This window comes from Hemicordylus capensis, chromosome 6, assembly GCF_027244095.1.
Source record: "Hemicordylus capensis ecotype Gifberg chromosome 6, rHemCap1.1.pri, whole genome shotgun sequence".
Classification (NCBI taxonomy): Eukaryota; Metazoa; Chordata; class Lepidosauria; order Squamata; family Cordylidae; genus Hemicordylus; species Hemicordylus capensis.
In genome coordinates this window covers 157,592,714-157,614,708 of record NC_069662.1, presented here as the reverse complement: position 1 = coordinate 157,614,708, position 21,995 = coordinate 157,592,714, and the positions used below count along the sequence as shown (strand labels likewise).

The 21,995-nt window shown below is 44.7% G+C and overlaps 1 protein-coding gene across 6 annotated transcripts in view; it reads left to right on the top strand.

Moving 5' to 3' along the window:
• The window catches only part of DPP6 (dipeptidyl peptidase like 6), a 735,952-nt gene that overhangs the window by 313,346 nt on the left and 400,611 nt on the right, over nucleotides 1-21,995 (top strand). The window contains exon 1 of one of the 6 annotated variants that reach the window (XM_053261859.1): nucleotides 8,599-8,664. The exons of the other annotated variants lie outside the window; for them this stretch is intronic. Within the exon in view, the coding sequence (XP_053117834.1) occupies nucleotides 8,614-8,664 (51 nt within the window). The 5' untranslated portion in view covers nucleotides 8,599-8,613. Of the gene's footprint in view, nucleotides 1-8,598; nucleotides 8,665-21,995 lie in introns of those variants that run through there. 6 annotated transcript variants of the gene reach the window in all.

The window sequence follows — 21,995 nt, the reverse complement described above, 5'->3', positions numbered from 1 at the left end:
TTTTGTTATGAATTTTCCCCACAAAATTGCTGCACTTTATTACAAGGCCACCACATATGGTAAAAATTCCCCACATGCTTCTAACATTTCCAGCATTCTCCCAGATAATTATTGCCAATCTCATTAATAATTGCAGGTGTAATGTACCAGCGAAAAAACATTTTGTACCAGTTTTCTCTTAACAGGATATTTGCTGTAAATTTTATGTTCGCCTTCCATTGGTACTCCCATTGTTGAAGATCGATTGTTCTGTTTAGATGTTGCATCAATTTGGTCATGCAATCTTTGATCTGTTCTGTTTCCGAGTCATACTTTAACAACAGTTTATATATCAAACCCAAAAGGTGTCAGTCATTTTTAATTATTAATTCTTCAAACTCCATCAAGTATCTGAGTTTGCCACCCTGTTTCTGCATTTATTTCTGTATAATGGAAGTAATTTGCAAGTATTAGAACCATGGGGGTTCTATGGACCATTCCACGGCAAGAGTTTGAGAAGATTTGAGTTTTACTCCTCCAGTGGCTGATTTTTGCATAGTGAATGCCTTCTCTCTCCAGAAACTAATTTTTTAAAAAGATTTTTCTTCTTCATAAAAGAAGAACTTTAGAATAGATGCTATTGGTGATATATCCAGACTAATTCTGTTTCTATACTTATCCCAGACACTTAACAGACTATTTCTTATCGTATGAAATTTTATTTCTTGGTCCTCCCTTCTTGCTGTGGTCCATTAAAATTTGTCTAAGCCTTGTGACAGATCATCTCCCTCCATTTCCGTAACTGGTGCATACAGTGCTTTAATCTAATCTGAAATCCGTGTCAAACAACTAGCATGATAATATAGTTTCAAGTTAGGAACAGCCAGACCGCCCTGTTCTTTTGCATCTTGCATCATCTTGAACCTGATTCTTGGTTTTTTACCTGCCCAAATAAAGGAATTAATGTACCTCTGCCACGTATTTAGAGTCTTATCTTCTATTTTGATTGGAATAATTTGAAATAAGAAATTCATTCTTGGTAAGACGTTCATTTTAATTGATGCAATTTTTCCAAACCAGGAAAGGTTCATTTTTTTCCATCTGTCTAAATTGGCTAGAATGGATTTCCATGTTGGTAAATAATTATTCTTAAGCAGATCCTTATTATTCCCTGTTATATTAATCCCAAGATATTTAATGGGTTTTACTGTTGTCTGGAATCCAGTCTTTCCCTTCAAGTACAGTAATTCTGCTCAGTGTCATTAATTTATTTACGAGCAGCTCCTCCTCCTGCTGTCAGGCATGAAGCTGGTGACCACAGCCAAATGGACGCAGAGCAGCGGAGCTAAACAGAGCTTTCTCTGCAACTGCTGTGGGAGCCAGTGCCGCAAAGTAAAGGGGGCTCACAGGCTTCTGTCATGGCTGTGCTCTTCCTGGGAGAGTTGCTCTGCATTCGCTTGTGGGGGCTGCTGCTTGCTGCGGGTGAGCCAGTCTTCACCCCCAGCAAATTGCCTCTCTCTCTTTCCCACCTGACAGCCTCCGTTGCAAGGAGAGGAGAGCTGGTCTTGTGGTAGCAAGCATGACTTGTCCCCATAGCTAAGCAGGGTCTGCCCTGGTTGCATCTGAATGGGAGACTAGAAGTGTGAGCAAGGTAAGATATTCCCCGCAGGGGATGGAGCCGCTCTGGGAAGAGCAGAAGGATCCAAGTTCCCTCCCTGGCTTCTCCAAGATAGGGCTGATGGAGATCCCTGCCTGCAGCCTTGGAGAAGCCACTGCCAGTCTGTGAAGACAATACTGAGCTAGATAGACCAATGGTCTGATTCAGTATATGGCAGCTTCCTATGTTCTTATGATAGCCAAGCTGGGGCTTCCCATCCAGCCTGCACGAACAGCCCTCGGTGTGTTTTCCCGCCCCAACTCGGCTGTCCTCCCCATGAGGAGACTTGGCAGTGTGACGCAACGGAGGCCGGCATTTAGAGTCAACCTAGGCCACTTCTGCTGCGATGCCTCTGCTCAATGTCTCTGCATGGCTGTACCTTGGCCCTTCTTCCTCTGCTGCCCTCCTGCTCCTCCTTGGCAGCAGTTGCCCCTCTGTCCACCACTCAGCCCTACTCCATGCCTTCTCTCTTCCTTCACCTCTTCCCTTCAAGTAAAACCTCCCTTCACCTCTGTCTTCAGAACTCTCACGAGACGTGCCACGTACCGCGAGATGTGCCCCATACATCCTTAGCCTCTTATATAGAGAGATATGTTTTCAATAAAGGGGGGAAATCCATACTTCTAACTGAATCACTGTGCAGTTTTCCCGGATAAATAATTAGCCCCACTTGCATGTTAAATGCTCTCTTGTATTTAATAGATTTTGCTTGCCTGTGGTTGGAGGCTAATTTACTCCTAGGATTCTTAAATTTGATCAAAGCTTAAACAACTCTGAAATAACAACATCCCAGCTTGAAGCCTATTAACATTCATAACAATCCATGCCTGCAAAGTGCAATAAACAAAGGTAGAAAACTGAAGGACATCAGATAAGAAACACTCTACTTGACTCTGATCAGTAGGTAAAGTTATTAAAACAACCTACAACAAAGAAAGATCTGCCAAGGAAGGGGGGTGGGAACAAGCAAAGGAAAAACCCAGACCTTCCTTAGTGTCTGAAGTCCTGAAATAACTGTTGCTTGGGAAATAAAACACGTACTATAGAGTAAAGTGGAGCTAAGACTTGTAGACAGGTTGCAGATCAGTATATACTACCTCTTGATGTAGAGGCCTAGAGGGCATTGTAATCTGTGGTTAATGGGAATGAGAAAACACTAAATTGTCATGAATGCACACTCCTGCCTTATTGCCTCCACTAATGTTCACATTAAACTGGTAAAGGATGATGGAAGAGTTGGGGTTACTTGTGCTAATTTCCCCCCTCCTTACATTGTCATGGTACCAGAGACTATTCACAGAATAGGTCTGGGATACCTACCTAACTCTCAAGTTAACTAGCTTTGACTTAGGGTCACTTAGGACTTTTTTCACTTGGGTCCAGCCACTACATGGTCTCTTTATTTAGAACTAGGCAGAATTATTTCCTAAGGGGGTCTGACAGCCAGTGATGATAGTGGCACAATTCAGTGCTCTTCTTTCTTATTTCCTTCAGGAGATATTAAACTCTCATCATTTATGAAGCACACACATTAAGACATGTTTTCCAAGTTGCAGAAGGTTTTGTGGCAAAACTAAGTCAAAATCAAGCAATATTTAAAAGTAAGGTTTGTTTTGGGAAAACAGGAAAATGAAGACCCATGTGGCTGGCCCCATCCATGTGGTTTCCAGTATTCACATACATGCCACAGTTGATTGGTACTAGCATAGGATACAATGAACATGGCCTTGCCAGAATAGCAGAACAGAAACCCTGAACATGGCTTATGTTCCAGGGTGACTGGAATACTGAATGAAAATGCTTCTCTTGGAGACTGGGAATAACTGCAACAATTTGTTGCAGGTTTTTGCTTTGTTTCTACTATATTTTACAGGTTAGTCTTCTGGGGAATTAACAGAAGGGGAAATAAATACAGCAGGGATAGGCATTAGGTGGTTTCCAGGGTTCATATCTTAAGTGGCACTCCAGGCTTTTGAGCTTGCTTCTCCCTCCTTTCCCTTCCAACCAATACTGCCAAATAATAATAATAATAATAATAATAATAATAATAATAGTAATAATAATTAATAGGCTAGTTGTATTGGGGGCATAGCCATGGGATTTGGTGATGGCCACTAGCTTGGATAGCTTTAAAGGGGGCTTGGTCAAAGTCAAGGAGGACAGGTCTATCAATGGCTACTTGTCTGGTGGCTATAGGCGCCCTCCAGCCTCAGAGGCAAGATGCCTCTCAATACCAGTTGCAGGGGAGCAACAGCAAGAGAGAGGGCATGCCCTCACCTCTTCCCTGTGGGCTTCTCAGGGGAATCTGGTGGGCCACTGTGGGAAACAGGATACTGGACTAGATAGGCCTTGGGCCTGGTCCAGCAGGATTGCACTCATGCTCTTATGTTCATGCCATTTTTAATTTCTTTTCACTTTCTCCACACTTTTCTCAGTGCTCAGAAGGCCTTTTAAGAGAGACTGAGACCTCTCTTGAGCTCTAGGAGGAAAGCACTGGGAAGGATTATGCTTCCCAGAATTTGGTGCACATCTTCCAGGATGTTGTAGGGGCTCAAGAGGGCTCCATTTCCCTTAAAGGAAGTCCCACCAGAAATCCCAAAGTGCAGCACTGCAAGCTGAGAATGGTCACCTCTGCATGGTTCCAGGTGGACCATGCAGGGTATTCGGCTTCAGCCAAAGCTTCACAGAGACCCAACATACAATTAGTCAGGGTTATATACAATTAGTCAGGGTTTTAAGATTGATGGGGGCTGCCATTAACCCCCAGGCCTTACAATGAAGAACTCTGAGATAGCTTGAGAAAGCTAGGTCACTTTCACAACTGTGCTAGCAGAAGACTTTGAGGTCATACGACCTCTTGGCTGCCGCTGTGGAGGGTTGTGGGGAAGGCAGAAGCTTGCCTGCCTTCCCGGCAGATGAGCAGCAGCTGTCCGTCGTGCCACTTGCCCACATGAGCAGCAGTGCGGAGAAGGCGAGACCCGGGTGCAGGAGGACTTACCCCTCCTGCATCCCAGGGTGGCTTGTGCCACGAGCACAGTGGCTGCTCACATCAGAGCAGCCACTGCTCAGCACAGCTGCCCCCCCCCCGCACATTGGATGCAGGAAATGGTGGCGGGCTGGGGGGCAGCCTTCTGACCCGGCGGCGATCCTGCACACAGTCACCTGTTAGAGGTTAAGCGAACCTCAGTTAACAGCTGGGGCAGAAAGTTGGGCTAGCGTTGGGCTAGTTGGGAAAGTTGGGCTAGCACCAGGATCAGGACTGAACCTGGCTCTCCACATGAGCAGTCTAGCCCCACGCTGGGCTGCCCGAGGAGGAAGATAGGAAGCTGCCATATCCTGAGTCAGACCATGGGTCCACCTAGCTCAGTATTGTCTTCACAGACTAGCAGTGGCTTCTCCAAGGCTGCAGGGAGGAATCTTTCTCAGCCCTATCTTAGAGATGCTGCCAGGGAGGGAACTTGGAACCTAGATGCTCTTCCCATCCCCTGAAGGCAATATCTTACAGTGCTCATACATCAAGTCTCCCAGTCATATGCAGCCAGGGCAGACCCTGCTTAGCAAGTCATGCTTGCTACCACAAGACCAGCTCTCCTCTCCTAGTCTGGGCTAGGCTGCTTGTGAGAAAGCCTTTTTGTTTCACAGCTCCATCACTTTCTACCAGAAGTCCTAGCCTGGATGTGCTGATGGTATTGTAACTGCACCTTCATGGCACATAATTCATTCATTCATTCATTCATTCATTCATTCGATTTCTATACCACCCTTCCAATGGCTTGTAATCACTGCTTAAACTATTTGGCGCGTCCTCCACAGAGGCATGCAGGCTTTTATAGAGCTTAAAATGTGTTCTCCTTAGCAGTGCCAACGGAGTCTCGTCACTACTACCTGTAGTATTATAGTTTAGATGCCCTGTTGCAGGATTACGTGTAAATAACAAATAACTTTAGGAATTCTTGTATCTTCTGATTCCCCTGAATAAGAACAATATGGAATAGATTTTGCTTCTCCAACTGAGTTACAGATGAATAGCATAGCGGGTTTGACTGACATTTTAAAATTTGGATCTCACCTTGAGCTAGCTATGAGAAACGTTTGGAAACTCATTATCAATGTGAGACAAGGCATTTAATGAAATGTAATACTTTTTCTCTCCCTGAGGTGGGTGGGTGGGGGTCCATCTTTATTAAACCAGGATCCTATTATAGCTAGAGTTAATGAAAAACTCCCATAATCTTCAGGCACAACACGTACAGAAACGTATCAATAAGTGAGTAACTTTATGAACACAATCTCACTCTCTTCTCTAATTTTGATGTTATAATTACAAAAACTTGCTATTTAGACTGGCTTTTGGCAATTCAAGGTAAGAATGTGGGTGAGCAGAAGAGACGTTTCACATCGCCAGGACCTCCAGTATACACCCGGCTCCCATCTCTCTTGAATCCTCAGAGAGATCCTTTTGTTTGTTTCCTGATCTGTGGCGGCACAAGCATGTGTGATGAGGTCTGGGGGCCTTCCCTGCAATGGCAACTTTGCTTTAGAATTCTCTCCCCTGGGAAGTCTGCCTAGCTGACTCCTTGACCAGCTGCACAGAGAAGCAAAGGTTTTCTTCTCTAGAACATTTGACTTACAGTATCATGGGTAGCAAATCACTCCCCTGTTTTAACGTCTTAAAATAAGTTACTTCCGAGCTGCTGCAGCTTTTAAATTAATTTGGTGCTGTCTACATATACCATTTCAGTGTTTTGTTTTTAAATAGTCTCTGTTTATATGATTTGTTTTAGATTTTGTAGGCCCTTCCAGGAGTCTTTGAGGCTCTTCTCATGTGCAGCCTAACCGAGGCTAGGGATACCCAGCCTGGGTTAGGCTGTGTGTGATAACCATCGGGATCAGGTTCGATCCTGGTGGGGCAGCATTGTCTGGCCCTGCTTCTTAGCCCCGCTGGTAGCCAAAGAGCGAGTGCTCCCTTAACCTGGGCTACAGGCTCGTGTGCTAGCCGGGCTACTACTAGCCTGACTACACACAGAGACAGGCACCTAGAGCGAGAAATGTAAAAATACAGAAGTGTTTCCACTTCATGTGCTTCTCTGTATGAACAGATACAGCCAGCAGGGCTTCTCCTGGCTTCCTTGTCTGTGTAAAGTAGTTGGGAAGTAGAAGGACTCTGTTCTATGGCTAGCCTGTTCCTTCCAGCACTGTATGAAGGTTCTCACTTGGTACTTCTGTGGAGAAACAGATCCAGGCAACACATCTGTACACAACTGTGGCAGTGGCTGCTCCTGAGGCCATGCTACAATGGCTGTGTGTGTGTGTGTGTGTGTGTGTGTGTGTGTGTGTGTGTGTGTGTTTCTCAAATACAGTGGTTGGTAATGGTGCTATATCTCTATCTGTATGTATATGGAGTAGGCAGGCATGGAGGGAGGCCAGTGACGTCCTGGGCTCAGTCTGCTCCTGCAGCCCCCTAGTCCTGCCCCCTGCATCAGCATCTGACATCAGATGCAGGGAGCGGTTAGCCACTCTCCCTGCATCTGAGGTCATACGTGGGGGCATGGTTTAGCTCCCAAACAGGGCAGTTTGGCAGGGAGAGCCGCTCCTTAAAAGGCAGGGAGAGTCATTCCAGCCACGCTCCGAATGCAGTGCTGGCCAGTCTAGCTCCCAATCTGGGCTGTGCAGCCCCATTTGGGAGCTAAATTCAGCCAGTGCTGCATTTGCAGGTGGCCAGGAGCGGCTCTCCCTGCCTTTAAAAGGCCGGGAAAGCCTTTCTGGCTGTGCGGCCCCGTTTGGGAGCGAAACCATGCCCCCACGTCTGATGTCAGATGTGGGGGCGTGTCTGGGGCACAAGGCACGGCCCGGGTTCTTTGAACCTGTTCACTCAATGGTGGCTCCACCCTTGGGAGTAGGGAATTTCAGATCTCCACAGCACATGTACCTGAGCCTACTGCAGAACAGATGGCTTTTATCTCTTTGCTCCTGTTGTTTTTAGTGCTGGTGCAGGTTATTATGGAAATTAGTGGTCACTGGTTTTAGGAAGCAAGGAAGGAAAAAAGGTGGAGACCCACACCTGAAATGGGAAGGAACATTTGTATGTAATCTGAAACCCTAATAAGTTTTAGCTGGTTGCAATGGTCTGTAAGATAAGGAGAAATTGCTAAAGCTGTGATGACATCTGCGCTGTGTTCTCCCCTTCCTTACCATGTTGTGCATTGTGTAAGTCTTTCCCCAGCAATCACATTTCAGGCACAGCCCTTCTCAGTTTGTTGCAGCACAGTTGCAGGGTCACCTTTTGCTAGCTAAACTGAAGGATCACGTTGTTCATTTCTCGCACAGGAAATGACTGGTGGAAAAGGGCTATGTTGGGTTGTTTTTTGTTTCTAAATCAATTTATAATGCTCTTAATCCCTTCATTTGCCATTTGCTGAAATTAGGACAAGGAATGTTAGCAACACGTAAAGCTCTCCAAGCTACTGCATGAGGAACATCTCCTTATCGTCGCTTTATTGCATTGCAGATTATTCCAAACATTTCTGTAACAACTTCTCTTCATTTCCATATGACTTGAAACAGATTTTCACTTTTAAAGACAGCAGGATTAAGACAGTCCCTAAGTAGCATGACAGTGCCTGAAAGCGGCATCATTTCAGTTCATGGCTCTTCTTCATAAGGTTGGACATCTGGCACAAGGACAACTGGATTTTTCTCCTGACCTCAATCTAGCACTGGTTGGATAAAGTGGTCAGCCCATGCTCTCGCCGGAGGACTTTTCCCCCTAATGCCATGTTCCGTTATTGGCTATTTTATGCTGAGCTGTGAACTATGCAGCTATTGGAAGGAGCACTAAAAGCTAGGGAGTGCCTCTTACTTTCAAGAACATACCTAGCACTCTGCTGTTGATTGTATTTCCCCCCCGCAAACAGTCTTGATTGTAGGAACATACTTGTTCCTATACAGGATATATATTTGAACTGAAGACGCTGGGGATGAACAGAGCAAAACTCTCCAGAGTTAGCAGAATTAAAAAAATTTGGAGGGTGAGTGAAAGATCCTTTTTTTTCCCTTTTGCAACAATCATTGTAATGAAATAGGGAACAAATAATAAGCAAAGTTGAGGTGGGGAGTAGGTTGCTAATCAAACTCAGCTAATGAAGGTTATGTTTTATTTTACATAGATGCCTACAGCTTAGCATATTAATTTTGTTTTAATAAATCTCTGAGTTGGCAAAATCTGTGTTTAGTTCTTGTAATTTTGTCTACTAGGGAGAAGGCTTTACAGATCTTGCAGCTTGAAAGATAAGCAGTTTATTTTAGGAACATTAAACTGGTTTGCTTGTCTCTTTAAAGCAATTGCATCAGCTGAAAAAATGATTTAAAGGCAAACTAAAAAGTAGTTTTTACTTTTTAAAATGTCAGCTAAAATCACTGGAAGCAACATTCTCATTCCACCAAAAGCTGTATGTTTAAGTGTTAAGAACAAGGCTTCTAAAAAAGGTATACTATATTGGGTAAGTGCATGGCTCTCACTGGCTTTAGTATCACTAATGGGGAAGAGGAGGAAAGGTCTAAAGATTCTACATCATTGTAGAATGGCAGTGGTAGCTGGGTGACTGTAGCAAGTGACTGTCTCTATATGTAGGCTTATGTTCTGATATACTGCCATCAGAGGTCCGTTAGGTTAAAAAATGAGCATGTTGATCCTGATAACCCCTTTGGTTAGATTCCGTATTAATGAAAGGACTATCTAGCCATTCCTGAAGTGGATTTCATCTGATGCAAGTGGGTTGAATCTGTATACATCTTCTTCTTCTTCTTTTTTTTAAAGGAAAAGTCTAGAAGTGGGAAGTTTTGAAGTTGAGATCGCATTTAGCATCAGTGAGATCAATGCCAGAAAGCTGGAACAAAATCATCCCTGCAAATGTTCCAATATCTCTAAGCGCTGTTGACTATTAATTGAATGGACTCCAAAAGTCATTTATTCTAAGCTGGTAGTTTGAGGCAAGACAGCTCACAGCTGAAGCAACTTGTCCAGTTTACTCCATTGGATTAGCTGCCGTTGAAAATACGATGGATGGTTGGAAATGTTCTCAGCCAAAATAATATAGAATTGAAAATGGGATTAGGCTAAGAAGATTTAAGCCTGCCATTATTTAAATTGTGCTCTTTATGTTAAGAGGGTGCAGTGTAGGCATGTCACATGTGTTAGACCCCAGGATTTCAGGTAGGGTCTGAGAAAGAGCTCAACCTGGTATCCTAGAGAGCTGGGGTTGTGACTACTGGCATTAGGAATTTGGTGTATTATTTCATTAGATAGATCACTGGTGTATGTTGAGAGTATATTTGGTAAGGTAGGACATTGGTAAATATATTGTGGTGTCATTATAGTCTTCCTTTAATCTGATTGTTGTAGCTAAATGCAATTTTAAAACAGAAAAGTGAAGTATTCCCAGTCTGCTGTATGAGTAGAGAGATGATGTTTTGATTTTTTGTTTATGTGAAACATCTCTTATGTCTTGAACAAAAATTACATTTTAATCGTGTAATCTTAATTGTGCAGAACAAGAAATCAGTTGCTATGGAAATTAAAGTATATCCATTTCCCATAAGTAGATACTGCATTATATTAAGTGGCATGGGATAATTACTGCTGCCAGAGTATCTCTCTCAGATGGGCTTAGGGAGCAATTAGGTTTTCAGAGTTTCTTCTTGTGCAGAGTAAAAAAAGATGTTTTATTTCCCTTTAACTTTCTTGTGGTGTTCTGTAGCTGAATGCTTCTCCTCTTTAGTGTGGAATGCCAAAAATTCCTTTGTAAAAAGAAAATGCTGAATAGTTAAGAGTGCTTTAGTTAAATTTTCTCCTGTATGGGTTTCTAAAGATTTTATATTCTGTTCATTGCTCTTGTTATATGGTACATTCAAGTTAAATAGGTTAACTTCTGGGAGATAGAGAAAAGTTTGCTCATATTTCACTTTTCCCTACCTCAGGAGAAATAAGTTTGCCAGAATATAATTTTAATAGCTAGAGCTGGAAAAATATATATAGTCATATCATGAAGTGTAATAGTATAGCAGCAACCAGGCATTTTCTATTTATGTAGCAACTTAATGCTGAAATTATATGCACAGTTACCTGAGATCAAGCCCACTGTAAACTGTGGGACTTATTTCTGAGTAGATGTGCATAATCCAGATGTCCATAATATTACATCCAGTTGCTTCAGCCACTTGAACACTGAGGCTTAATTTGCTTTGGACTTATGGCGACAAGGCAGAGGCTGTTTCTGGCTAATATCATTTAATTTTTTTTAACTTGCATCTTTGAATTCAGCCTAAAAATGCTCTTGAGGTAGCTTGCATTTTATAAAGCATAGAAGTAAAACAAATCTATCGCTTTATGTTCTTCCTTTGCAAAGCAATGATCAATTCACTACAGCTTTTATAGAGTAAGTCCCTTTGGAGAAGGAAGCATTGGAGATTTATGTTGCCTCTCTAGTATCCTGTTCATTTACAAATATGTAGGCTGAGCAGGGAATATATGGAAGAAAGCACACAGGCAGACAATGCAGATTCCAAGTACTCTCTCTGGTGGACCCATCCAAACTGTTGCTATCCGGCTCTCTAAGTACGCACACCTCAGGCTCAGATTGGTTGAATTAGATTCAGCACCCTATAGGTGGGTGTGACTCACATGACATAGAACAGGAGCTGACTGACAGCTTTGGAATCAGTAATGGACTGGATGAGGGACAGTAAAGGGAAGTTCAATCCAGAGAAGAGGGAGGTATTGTGGGTAATCGACTAGGTGGAAGGATGGAGAGGAGTTTGGCCTATTGTGAATGGAGTTGTTGGGTTTGCATTTGGGGTGCTCTTTGGTCTGACTTTCTCACTGGAGGCCCAAGGGGCTTCAGTGATGCAGCTGAGGTGAATGTGTCAGCTGTGGCCCTCCTGGGTAGAGACAGCCTGGCCACAGTTATCCGTGCTCTAGTAATACTAAGTTAGACTGTTCACCCATTCACATGACCATGGGATACCTAGGTACAGTCTCTGACCTGAGTAAGCATGGTCATGTTAATGGGGTGGTTGAATGTTGCTGAAAACTATTTGAGGATGACAGATTCTACCACTCTGAATGTAATCATATAGTTGTAACTCAATGCAATGTGTGTTCTAACACTCACTCAAATGTCCAGCTCCATTATAGTGAACTAATCATATGTAACTACCTTTTGAAAAGTGCAAGAGCTGGTCTTGTGGCAGGAAGCACAAATTGTCCCCTTTGCTAAGCAGGGTATGCCCTGGTTTTCATTGAGTGGGAGGCTACATGTGAGCACTGTAAGATATTCCCCTTTAGGTGATGGGGTCGCTCTAGGAAGAGCACCTGCATGCTTGCATGCAGAAGGTTCCAGGTTCCTTCCCTGGCATCTCCAAGACAGGGCTGGGAGAGACGCCTGACTATAACCCTGGAGAAGCTGCTGCTTGTTTGTGTAGACAACTCTGAGCTAGATGGACCAATGGACTGGGATGGTATAAGGCAGCTTCCTATGTTCCAACGATCCTAAGTTTGCACTGGATTTGAGTGATTTATCTTAAAAACAGGCACACTATGAACATTTCATGCCTCTACTGTATAGAAGAGGAGGCTGTGAAGCAGGAGGCCAGGAGTAATGTGGCTTGAGATGGAAAGGAACAGGCTTGGCCAATGTAGGAATTTCCTCTTTCCTTTCTGAGGTCAGGTCTGTGGATCAGGAGCAGAGGAGAACTGTGTAAACATAAGTGTCAGTGGGATGGATAGGGGTGTGAACAAAACCAGAAAACCCGGTTCTTGGGGCACTTTTTCAAGCTTCCAAGCTTTTTGGAAGTCCAAGTGTACTGTGTCAACCAGATCACCTTTATTCACATGCCTGTTGACGCCCTCAAAGAACTCCAAAAGGTTCCTGAGGCAAGACTATGCTTCATACATTTCCCCCCCAATTAATATTGAAATACATATGGTTTGAAACTGCCTTAAGCAACTCCAGTTTCTAGATTACATAGTTATGGAAATCACCACAAGAGATGTCAAAATTTAACTGCATTGTACAGTACTTCTGTTTTCCATTTACTTACTTCAGCATGAAGATAATTGTATAGATTTATTCAAATAATAATGCCAGTCATGGAGAACATATGCTACCAGTCTACATAAACTTGTTAAGGTTTGATGCAATGAGGTCTACATTTTTCAAACAGTGGCTTGTTCCACCTATTTTCACATTATTTTTCAGTTAGGACAATCAGGGTCCTCCTTTTTTTTTTTACAGAAGCAAACTGGATAAATAAAGTGCAGTGACCAACACAACAGTAAGGTGTTTGTTTTTTGTTCACCTGTCACCTCTGAGCAGTGGTGATGTGAGGTAAAAGCTACATGCCCAATCAAATTCTGTTGCACGGCTGCTAGTGAAAGACCTTCTCTTGGACACATACAGGATTGTGTAATGCTTAGTGCAATGCATTGTGCAATGTGCTGTGAAACCCATCAACATCTTCTGTTAGTGTATCATCCTTCATTTCTCTGTGTATCATTGTGTTATGGCCTTAAGCTAGTGCAACACTTGTCTGGATGTAGGCCATCAATTGCCATTTCAGTTTAGACTCTTGGTCAACAATTTAAGAGACACTCTCTTGGCTTGTAGACTTTCATCTTCCCTCTGCATCAAAAAAGTGAGGGGAGAACATCCTGGTCTAATTCAAATGGGTTTATTAGCTAAATGTGTGGACATAGAGAAAGAAGCACAATTGCTCTTGGAATACATTCACTCTATATTGTGTCACTGCCTGGAGCTGGATGGTCCACTTTACTAGAATATAGTTTTTCTTGGTCTTGACAACATTTGAAACATTTGAAATTTCAGTATTTATTGCAAGTAGGAGAGAACTTAACAGAGAGTTAGTAAAAAGTTCCTGCAATACATACAAGACAATGATCACAATGGCACGACAAACCTATTTTGTTCCCAAAATGAGATAAAAAATGACATCCCCTTCCAAAAAAAAAAATCACAAGCATATAAAATCAGAAACTTCCCTCTTTTATTGAACATGTAGTTCAAAATCTTGCAGGCATGAAATACTTTTACTCTCTTTTAGTCAGTCTTACTCATAAACCAGCAAAATGTGTATAAAGTAGTGGTACTGAATGGAGCTCACCTTTATTCCTACATCCACTTTGTGCTTTTGGCTTCCTGCCTGTTAAGCATGACAATCACATTAATGTGAGTTATGTTAACTACTAGTCATACCAGTAGTTCTAAGATGAGGGTAGGGATTGGTATAATGGCTGCTGATGGTACAAAGGAACCAATGAGGCGCTTCACACAACCCGTGTGAAGCTCCAGACAGGGTTTGGCCGGGAGAGCAGGCTTAGCCCACTCTCCCCACAGACAATCATACCCCTAGCCCTGGGTGGTCGGATTGGCTGCCTACATGACTATCAGCTCCGTCACGGAGCCTGTGGGAGCTGTGGGGATCGGGGGCCACCCAGCCCCCGGAAGTTCCAAGATGCCCTGGTTCATGTACAGTACCTGGTTCATGATATACACATGCCATGACCACTCTTTCATGGATGCATTTCCATGTGCAGAAATTTAAAACGAGAGTCAATCTTTGAATAATGGTATGTCCCTCGTCTCTGAGGAACTGTAATGTTTTCCGCAGTCTGGGTGCATGAGGTTAAGCTTCGGTTCTGCAAAATGACCTAGTAATCAAGTAGGGTGTCCATGAAAAGAAGTGAAATATGACAGCTTCTTCACTAACTAACCTGTACTTGGACTTCTCATGCCATATTGCTGCTGAGTGTCAGGAGGAAAAAAAAACCCTCTTCCTGTCCGACCACCCCTTAGGTCACACTCTCCCTATCAGTTCTGCCACTAGTGATGTGCCCGGACTGGTCTGGAGGCCATTCTATAGGCCTCCGGACCAGTCCGGTCATGGGCGGTTCGGATTTGGGTGGTTTGGGGTGGGGGATCCCCTTAAGGGCGAGGAGGGTTTACTTACCCCTCCCGCCGCTTTCCCCCCTCCGGCTGCATTTTGCAACAAAGCGGGAGAAGGGGCCGCAGGGAAATATCCGGCTGCCCCATTACTAAAAGAATTTCCAAAGCGCTGGAGAAGGGGTGGCAGGGAGGTATCCTTCCGCCCCAATTACTGAAAGAAATACGGGCGCCAGAGCAGGGAAAGCGGCGGGAGGGGTAAGTAAACCCTCCCTGCCCTTAAGGGGACCCCCCACCCCAGTGCCGGACCACAGCTCCGCGGTTCCATGCACACCCCTATCTGCCACTCTCACGTATCAGAAGCTTGAAGTTAATGCCATGCATTATTTAAAATAAATGTGCCTATTTTACATCTTAAATACTATAAGTTGCTTGGGTTTCAAAAGCTTTCATTTCTTTCACAGTCCAACTTGCGGTTACCCATACATTCTTTATAGCTTCCTTTTCTGTTTCACTGATGATGGCTTTTGACCGAGAAACAGATGTTGAGGTTTTATTTCCAATTGTGCTGGCCTCCTTTTTGTTGTTACTGACTCACTCGAAGGGAATCGGACTGAAGAAGCTGATAGCGGAAAATACTTTGTGGGCTGTAATGCACTTACTCCAGAAGAGTTTGCGTAGTGGCATTCTAGGAACCTGCATGACAATTATACAGGAAAGTGTGCTGTAGAAAGTGTCACAGGCGAGACTATAGAAACTCAATAGTCAGATTGTTTCTAAGTCCCATAACTCAAAAAATAAAATCCTAGAAGTAGCTGGCCTAACTTTTAGGTTTAGCCTAAAGCAGTATCAGCACTCGCACTAGCACTAATCCAGTTTCACAGCAGGTGTACAGCGAATCCCCACACTTGGTTCAGTGCTACTACATGCCACTTTGGCTAAGGTGCACCAACCTACGCATGGTGTCTCCACCTTAAACAGTCCTCCTTTGTGACATTCAACAGAAGACTGAAACCTGTGCGGCAATTTCAGTACTTATGTACCGTATGTGTCAATTCCCTAGCCTTTGTCTGTTGGTCACTCAGTCAGAACATTGTCCTCTCTTGTCCTGCAGGGGGTGCTCACACACTAGAAAGCTTAACAGGGTTCGACAGTGTGGGAGGGCCAGGCATCTCCACAGCAAAGCACTGTTTTCTTCTACAGGATGCAGTCATGGAAGAGTCCGTCATAGAGAAGGTTGCGTAGACTGCAGCAGCTCTTCTTCTTCCTCAAGAGCCGGATCCTGAGATGGAACAAGCATTTCAGTGCAGCCTTGTTGGGTTCACTGGCAGTTGAGATCTGAGCTGGTTCTGTGTGAGTTCTGCAGGAGTGCAACATGCACTCTGCAGGACAGGGAGGCAATACAGGTGACCTTCCTTCCTTGCACAGGCCCTGTCAGTTATTACGCAGGCACTAAAGGGGGAAATAGGCAGGAGGAGCCCCTCCTTCAAAGTCGTAGTTGGAAGGGACCATGGAGGTCATCTAGTCCAACCCTCTGCTCAGTACGGGAGACTGCTGCAGCATCCATGATGCTCCTCCTTCTGTGAAACATTCCTCCTGTCCAGTAGCACTTCCAGTATTTGAAAGCAGCTTTCCTCTCACCCCTTAGTCTTCTCTTCTACAGGCCAAACCTCTCCAGGTCCTTCAGCTGTTCCTCACAGGACTTGCTTTCCAGACCTCTTGCCATCTTGGTTGCCCCCCCCCCCCGAAACCATTCCAGTTTATCAATGTGTTCCTTCAAATGTGGTGCCTAGAACTGAGCATTGCATTGCAAGTGAAGTCTGACCAGTGCAGAATACTGTGGGTGCTGCTTCTTATGATCTGGACAATATGCTTTTGTTAATGCAGCTGAAGATTGCATTGGCCTTTTTAGCACCTGCATCACACCGCTGCCTCACGGTCAACTTACTCACTGCGATAGGGGCACCAGGAACATAGGAACACGAGAAGCTGCCTTATACCAAGTCAGACCATTGGTCCATCCAACTCAGTATTGTCTACACAGACTGGCAGCGGCTTCTCCAAGGTTGCAGGCAGGAGTCTCTCTCAGCCCTATCTTGGAGATGCCAGGGAGGGAACTTGGAACCTTCTACAGGCAAGCATTCAGATGCTCTTCCCAGAGCAGCCCCATCCCCTGAGGGGAATATCTTACAGTGCTCACGTGTAGTCTCCCATTTAAATGCAAATCAGGGGTGGACCCTGCTTAGCAAAGGGGACAATCCATGCTTGCTACCACAAGACAGGAGGAGGCTCCCGTTATGGTGACAGAACTGTCATTTATGGAGGTCAGGGAGTACCATCACCTGGTGCTTCAGACCCATGTGAATATTCCACATTGCCTATAGTTCTGGTCAACCCACTGGTTCCCCATACTGCATATTGTTATGTACCACGGCATGTTTATTTTTATCATGCACTTTCTCCAAGAATCTTGGGGCAGTATACATTTGATTCCTCAATATTTTATCCTCAAAACAAGGTTAGGCTGAGAGATTATGAACCGGGTCTCATGATCAGTGAGACCCGGTTTTAACGGGTGAGCGGGAAGGGAGCCCTGGGTGGCCGGATTGGCCGCCCACATGATGGCCGGCTCTGAGACGGAGCCGGCGGGGGCTGGGGAGCTCAGGGGCCACGCGCCCCCGGAAGCCCCAGTATGCCCTGCGCGAGACCCTCGAGCTGGGAGGCTGCTTTTAAGCCTCCCAGCCGGGGTCTACTCACAAGTAGCTGTGGCATGGAGCCGTGCTGCAGCTACTCATGAGCAGATAGCCCAGGTTTGCGGAGCGCTCGCTCTGCAAACCTGGGCTAAGGGGCGGGCTACAGGAGCGGGTTAGCCGCTTCAGAACCACCAGGCTTGGCTATGAGCCCGGTGGTTCTGACGATCACAAAAATTGGGCTAGGATTTTCCTAGCCCGATTTTTGTGATCGTAAGAATAGCCCCTATGACTGGCCCAAAGTCACCCATAAGAACATAAGAACAGCCCTGCTGGATCAGGCACAAGGTCCATCTAGTCCAGCATCCTGTTTCACACAGTGGCCCACCAGATGCCTCTGGGGAGCCCACAGGCAAGAAGTATGTGCATGCCATCTCTCGGGCTGTTGCTTCCCTGAAACTGGTATTGAGAGGCATCGTGCCCAGTTAGCTTCCTGGCTGAAAGGGGATTTGCACCCAGGTCTCCCTGGAAGAAGTCTGATACTTGATCCTCCTACAATACACTGCCTCACTTTGTGGGCTTTATGTAGAAATATGCTTGCAAAAAGTAGACCTCTGGTTGCTTTTTTACAAAGAGCGACTGTAATTACAATCTGTGTTCTTAAATGCCGTTCTTGTTGGAATGTAATCTTGAATATACAGAACAAGTCTTTGAGCCTTGCTTTGAATGCCCCCCCCTCCCAAAGCCAAAATGGCATCTGGGAGCGGGCATGGCCGTGCCCTGACCAGTCAGGCTGAGCATATAGCCCTTGCATTAAATAGATGGAAAGGATGGAGCCTCTACTTTGCACATAGGCTCAAGAAGCTAGAATAGCAGCCCTGTGTTTATGCAAGGCAAAACCATCCCTACTTCTGTGCAGGGAATGGGCTTCCTGAGAAGTGCAGTCACAGCAGGCGGGGACACTCCTGCTGTCTGACTTAGCCTGCACATGGTGACTCATGATGCAAACCATCCAGAGAGAGCACTGCTGCTTCCACCAAGGATCCTTTTTTGCTCCCATCCCCCCCCTCCGCCACCTGTGAATAGGGCGGTGAAATGGGGTGTGTGTGTGTGTGTGTATTTTAGTGCAGCTTTACTTCTGTGGATATTACAAGTGTTTTCCAAGAGACAGCCATGCTAGCGGTATGAACTTGAAAGGAAGAACCCCTCTCTAGAGACATGAGCTCTCTGTGGGCTACAGAGCCTCTCTGAAGAGGATGAAGTTCTTTGAAGCAGAAACTTGCATAGTGTGAGGAAGTATTTGAAGCATGAACTCCAGTGCACATGGCAAAAGGACTGCAAAGGGTGACCTCCTAACACTGCCAAGGAGCGTTTGTGCATAATGCTATGCTTATCCCTGGGGTAGGGGGTGGGGCTGTATCCTTATTCAGATGTTACTATTGCTGCTTGCCTCCTGCACTGTTACAGCAGAACTAAGAGTGGTCTTCCTTTTGTGCAAGCTGTGTTCTGGAGAGCTGCAGAAAAACTGACCCCACATCCATGGCTAGGCCCTAGGTACTTGCCGAGAAGGGGAGTAGGACAGACTACAGGCAGAATCCACTCCAAACACAACAATCCCATAGTCTTCTATCACCCTGGCTCATACGCCAGCTGCATCCGTTTCTTGAGAGAGTCTATCTCAGAACAATAGTACATATGCCAGTAACCTCCAGACTTGACTACTGCAATGCGCTCTCTGTGGGGCTGCCTTTATACATATTACTCCTATATTAAAAGAAATACAGTACACTGGCTACCAATAAATTTCTGGGCAAAATACAAGGGTCTGGTTGTAACCCATAAGAGAACGAGGCTATTCACACGACCGCTCGAAAGTGGGCTAAGGGAGCCCAGCCCACTTTTGAGCTGTTGTGAGAACCACCGGGAGCTATGCAGCTTCCGGCGGTTAGCCCACTTAACCCCCCCCCCCACAAGGTTAGCGGAGTGAGTGTTTTGCTAACCCCATTTTGGCAATCGTGGGTCACCACGGTGCAGCAACTCATGAGGAGTCCCCTGACCAGGAGGCTCCAACACGCCTCCCACCTTGGGGGTCTCCCCAGAATGCCCCACACACTTGTGTGGGGCATTCTGGGACTTCTGGGGGCCAGGAGGTCCCTGATTCCTGCTGCATTTACTGGCTCTGTGACAGAGCCGATAATTGTGTGGGTGGCCAGTCCGGCTGCCCATCATGAGCTCCCTGCTCATCTGCGAGGAGAGTGGGCTAAGCCCGCTCTCCCTGCAGAACCAGATTAGGCTCTATGCATGGCTCATGTGTAGAGCCTCAACGTCTTCTTCACTATGAGCCTCATCGCCCATTGAGATCCTCCAGAGAGGTTTGCCTGACATTGCCACCAGCTTGTCTGGTGGTTATGCAGGGACAGGCTGTCTCTGCTGCTTCTCTGAGACTCTGGAATGCACTCCCTGCTGAAATCAGAGCCTCCCCATCTCTGACAACTTGTGAAAAGGCAACCAAGATACATTTGTTCACCCAAGCTTTTAACTTGTGGTTTAAAATTGTTTTAAGGCTTTAATTCCTCTTTTAACTTTGTTTTATGTTGATGTAAGAGACGGAAGTTTGGGGTGGTATACAAATATAACCAACAGTCTTCAACACTACTTCTGTGGCACTGCTGTATAAGTCCAGTGCTTTGTAAATTGTGGAGCAATTGTGCTTAACTGCCAGATTGTGTGCAAGTTGTTAAAAACACTCTCTGAAGAAGAGTTTTATACCATTAGCTGCTTTGGGAGAAGCATCATTCTAACATGACATTTTTCTGTCATCCACCCTTAGTTTCATACCCTGACAAATGTAGCCACACATGATTTCACAGAGATTCAGCCTCCTCAGATATAACTGGAAATTCCTACAATTATACTTGATGTACAGTTGCTATGGCAGGAGAGCTATTGAAATTGTTTTGTATTCTATCACAAGTGTGAAAATTCTGCCGTTGGTACAAATATTGCTGTTTGAATCATTGTGTCAATGCAGCAACTGTTAGTCTCATTCTGATGTCCGTAGTTACTGTTAAGTACATAAGAACAGCTCTGCTGGTTCAGGCCCAGTGCCCATCCAGTCCAGCATCCTGTTTCACACAGTGGCCCACCAGATGCCTCTGAGAAGCCCGCAGGCAAAAGGTGAGAATGTGCCCTCTCTTTTGCTATTGTGCCCCTGCAACTGGTATTCAGAGGTATCTTGCCTCTGAGGCTGGAAGTGGCAAGACTCTACTCTATGCATAATGTTATCCACCTCTATCATGTCTCCCCCATAGTTGCCTCTTTTCTAAACTAAAAAATCCCCAGATGCTGTAGCCTTGCCTCCTAAGGAAGGTGCTCCAGGCCCCTGATCATCTTGGTTGCCCTCTTTTGGGCCTTTTCCAGTTCTGCAATGTCCTTCAGATCTGTACTGAAGCTCTCTCTGGAAGAAAAGGCCAGATTAGCAAGATGAATAGAAAATTATGGATATCTTATGTCTAGTGGGGAGAAGTAAAGAAATGTAGGCAGTGAAGGACACCTAGATAGATAGATAGATAGATAGATAGATAGATAGATAGATAGATAGATAGATAGATAGATAGAGCCTTCTCTGTCATGAACCCTGTTGTCTTCTCTGTGGCTGCCCCGGGGCTTTGGAATATGCTCCCTGTTGAAATAAGAGCATCTCTTTCTCTGTTTGCTTTTAGGAAGACCCTCAAGACACACCTGTTTTGTCAGGCTTTTAACTGAAATCAATTTTAAACAGTTTGTTTTCATTTCATGAAATTGTTTTAACTTTTTATTCTGTGAAATTGTTTTAACTGTTTTACTCTGTTTTATATTTGTTGTGTTGTAAATTGTGTACAGAGATGCATATATCAGGTGGTATATAAATATGACAAACAAATAAAATAAAAAATATATAGTGCAGTTCTCTCTATGATGCCCAACAAGTTTTCCTGCCAAAGGTTTGTCCGATGGCCCTCATTTCAGGGATCAGGAACACTGTTCCTGCATATTCATTCCTGCAGGGTAGACATAGAAGGGGCTTTGGGCTATGCAATTTGCTGACTGGCAGAGACCAGTGCAGAACTCTTGCTAACACAGAATCCTTTTATCTATCTGTCTATCTATCTATCTATCTATCTATCTATCTATCTATCTATCTATCTAACTAACATATTTTTATACCACTCAAAGCTTACATCTCTGGGTGGTTTACAGTAAAACAAAATAAATGACAACAGAAAAAGTTAAAACATTACAAAAAATTAAAATTGCCAAACAATGTTAAAACTATTAAAACAGTATTTAATTAAAAGCCTGTGTGAACAGATACATCTTTAAAGACTTTTTAAAAGTTGTCAGAGATGGGGAGGCTCTTATTTCAGCAGGGAGCACATTCCAAAGCTTCGGGGGCAGCAGCAGAGAAGGCCCTTGCCCGAGTAGCCACCAGATGAACTGGGAGGAGTCGTCTGGGAGGAGTCTTTCCAAGCCTTGTAGAGGAGCTTGCCCCACCCCATCTTTTGGAGTTTCAGTGACTCTCATGCCTGAAGAGAGAACATTTTGAGTGTGTGAATGATGCTTAACCTATTTTCTTATCTGGAAGATAAGAAAATTGATGGCTGGTGGGGGTTTGGGGTTTTTTTTTAAGGTTTCCCTTGAAGTAATCACATGCCCATTTCAAGCTGAAACTAT